This window comes from Trichinella spiralis (genome assembly GCF_000181795.1).
Source record: "Trichinella spiralis strain ISS 195 chromosome Unknown Scfld4697, whole genome shotgun sequence".
NCBI classification, from domain to species: Eukaryota; Metazoa; Nematoda; class Enoplea; order Trichinellida; family Trichinellidae; genus Trichinella; species Trichinella spiralis.
Genome location: NW_003531636.1, coordinates 3072 through 4538, shown reverse-complemented (window position 1 = coordinate 4538; position 1467 = coordinate 3072). Strand labels below are relative to the sequence as shown.

General features: G+C 38.9%; 1 protein-coding gene across 1 annotated transcript; it reads right to left on the bottom strand.

The window, feature by feature from the left end:
- Window positions 1-350: 350 nt before the first annotated feature.
- On the bottom strand, window positions 351-1257 carry Tsp_12241 (conserved hypothetical protein). Its single transcript, XM_003367189.1, has 4 exons — window positions 1180-1257; window positions 1017-1118; window positions 731-989; window positions 351-577 (listed from the first exon to the last, which is right to left on the bottom strand). The coding sequence occupies exons 1-4, from the start codon at window positions 1255-1257 to the stop codon at window positions 351-353; spliced, it is 666 nt and encodes a 221-aa protein (XP_003367237.1).
- Window positions 1258-1467: the final 210 nt, after the last annotated feature.

The following is a 1467-nucleotide window of genomic DNA, read 5'->3' as shown; positions in this document are numbered from 1 at the left end:
TCGTATAATAGCGGTTTTTATCTAAATATTTATTTTTCTATTTGAAAAATTTTAGTAATCTGTGTTTGTAATACCATTTTTAAAACTTTTCTCATATTTTATTATTATGGTAACTAAATTGATAAGATAGCATTTTAAGATATATATATCAAGATAATACAGCGAAATAATTTGTTATTTTTCAACCCTCAACAACAACAATATGACAAAACGCAAACAACATATGTTCTAACATTATGCATATTCTAAAGCAGCAGTCTATCATCGGTCATCCACTCTTACCTAAAGTAAAGTAAACAGGGAAGAGAAAAACGGTGCATAGAAGCATTTTGATTTTTCTTTTTGTTTCTTCATCGCTTCGATAGCTTTTTCAATCCAAGCTCACTGACTTTTCTAAGTACAGCTTGGCAGAAACGGAAACAACATCCCTGTACTTGCGTATTCAGAAAGTAATGCTGAATCGCAGGTATCAGGGCTGTTTCAAAATCATAGATAATGGCATCTGGATTAAGATCGACTTCCAGAACTGCTGCTTTGTTTATTAATGCTTGAAAAATAAACCCGTAAGTGCCAATATCTTAACTGATACATAAACAACAGAGTGCTAGCAGCAGCTTACCGGTCACAAAAACATAGATGTTAAAAAGCTGTCGATACCGTTTAGGTACCACTCAGAATGTACCATCCATGCCTCAAGTTTTGGTTTGCCCCAGCAGTCCAATGTTGTTACCTGTCGCAAACACCACAATGTGCCTCAATGCACTCTGCCACAGCAACAAATTTTTACCGGCCTTCGTTGTCCTGAATGCATCAGGGATTTGCAGGTCCTGACGATGCTCAGGAAGTCTAGGAAAGCTCTTTGACCGGTGGTTGTACCTCGCGAACTGCACCCGTTTAAAAACCGGAAAATAGCCAGATGTCACAGTGGCGGCGGCAGAGGCTTCTTCGTCGTATATGAGGGGGATGGGTTTCGTTTCTTCCGTGCTCCGCTATTTCAAATCCGCCATTTTGTATACCAGGTGCTGATCCACCGGTGATGCTCCCATGTGACAGGTCTGCCTGAGCACAGCTGTTATATCCACGTTGGTGGATACTGCATCTTTGTATCCCTTCTTGTCCTATACAGAAACAAACGAATTGTTAATGAGAAGGAACACATTCAATACATTCAGCACATACTTTTGAACACCCCCAACATTTCCTCTGCTTACCGGTAAATTTAATTTTGTACGCCCTGCCTTCATATACAAGGGACATACCACCGCAACAATTTTGTCACAAGACCTAGCTCAGAGATATCAGCCATTGCGAGAATAAGGAACAGAAAAGAAAATGATTCAAATCGTAAAATGAGACGATGCTTCAAATCTCAAATGTCAATCTGGTCCCATAAATTTTGATGAATTTGTTTTTCTTGTTTGAACTAATCAGCTCCAACCGGCTAATTAACAAGAGTATCTGCAATTG

What these genes read in the sequence shown, in the direction of transcription:
- Tsp_12241 (XM_003367189.1), bottom strand. Translation starts at nt 1,257, where the DNA reads ATGTCCCTTGTATATGAAGGCAGGGCGTACAAAATTAAATTTACCGGT. An exon ending in CACCGGTGGATCAGCACCTG is followed by an intron (nt 990 to 1,016) that starts GTATACAAAATG and finishes GATTTGAAATAG; the next exon opens with CGGAGCACGGAAGAAACGAA. An exon ending in CATTGTGGTGTTTGCGACAG is followed by an intron (nt 578 to 730) that starts GTAACAACATTG and finishes GTATCAGTTAAG; the next exon opens with ATATTGGCACTTACGGGTTT.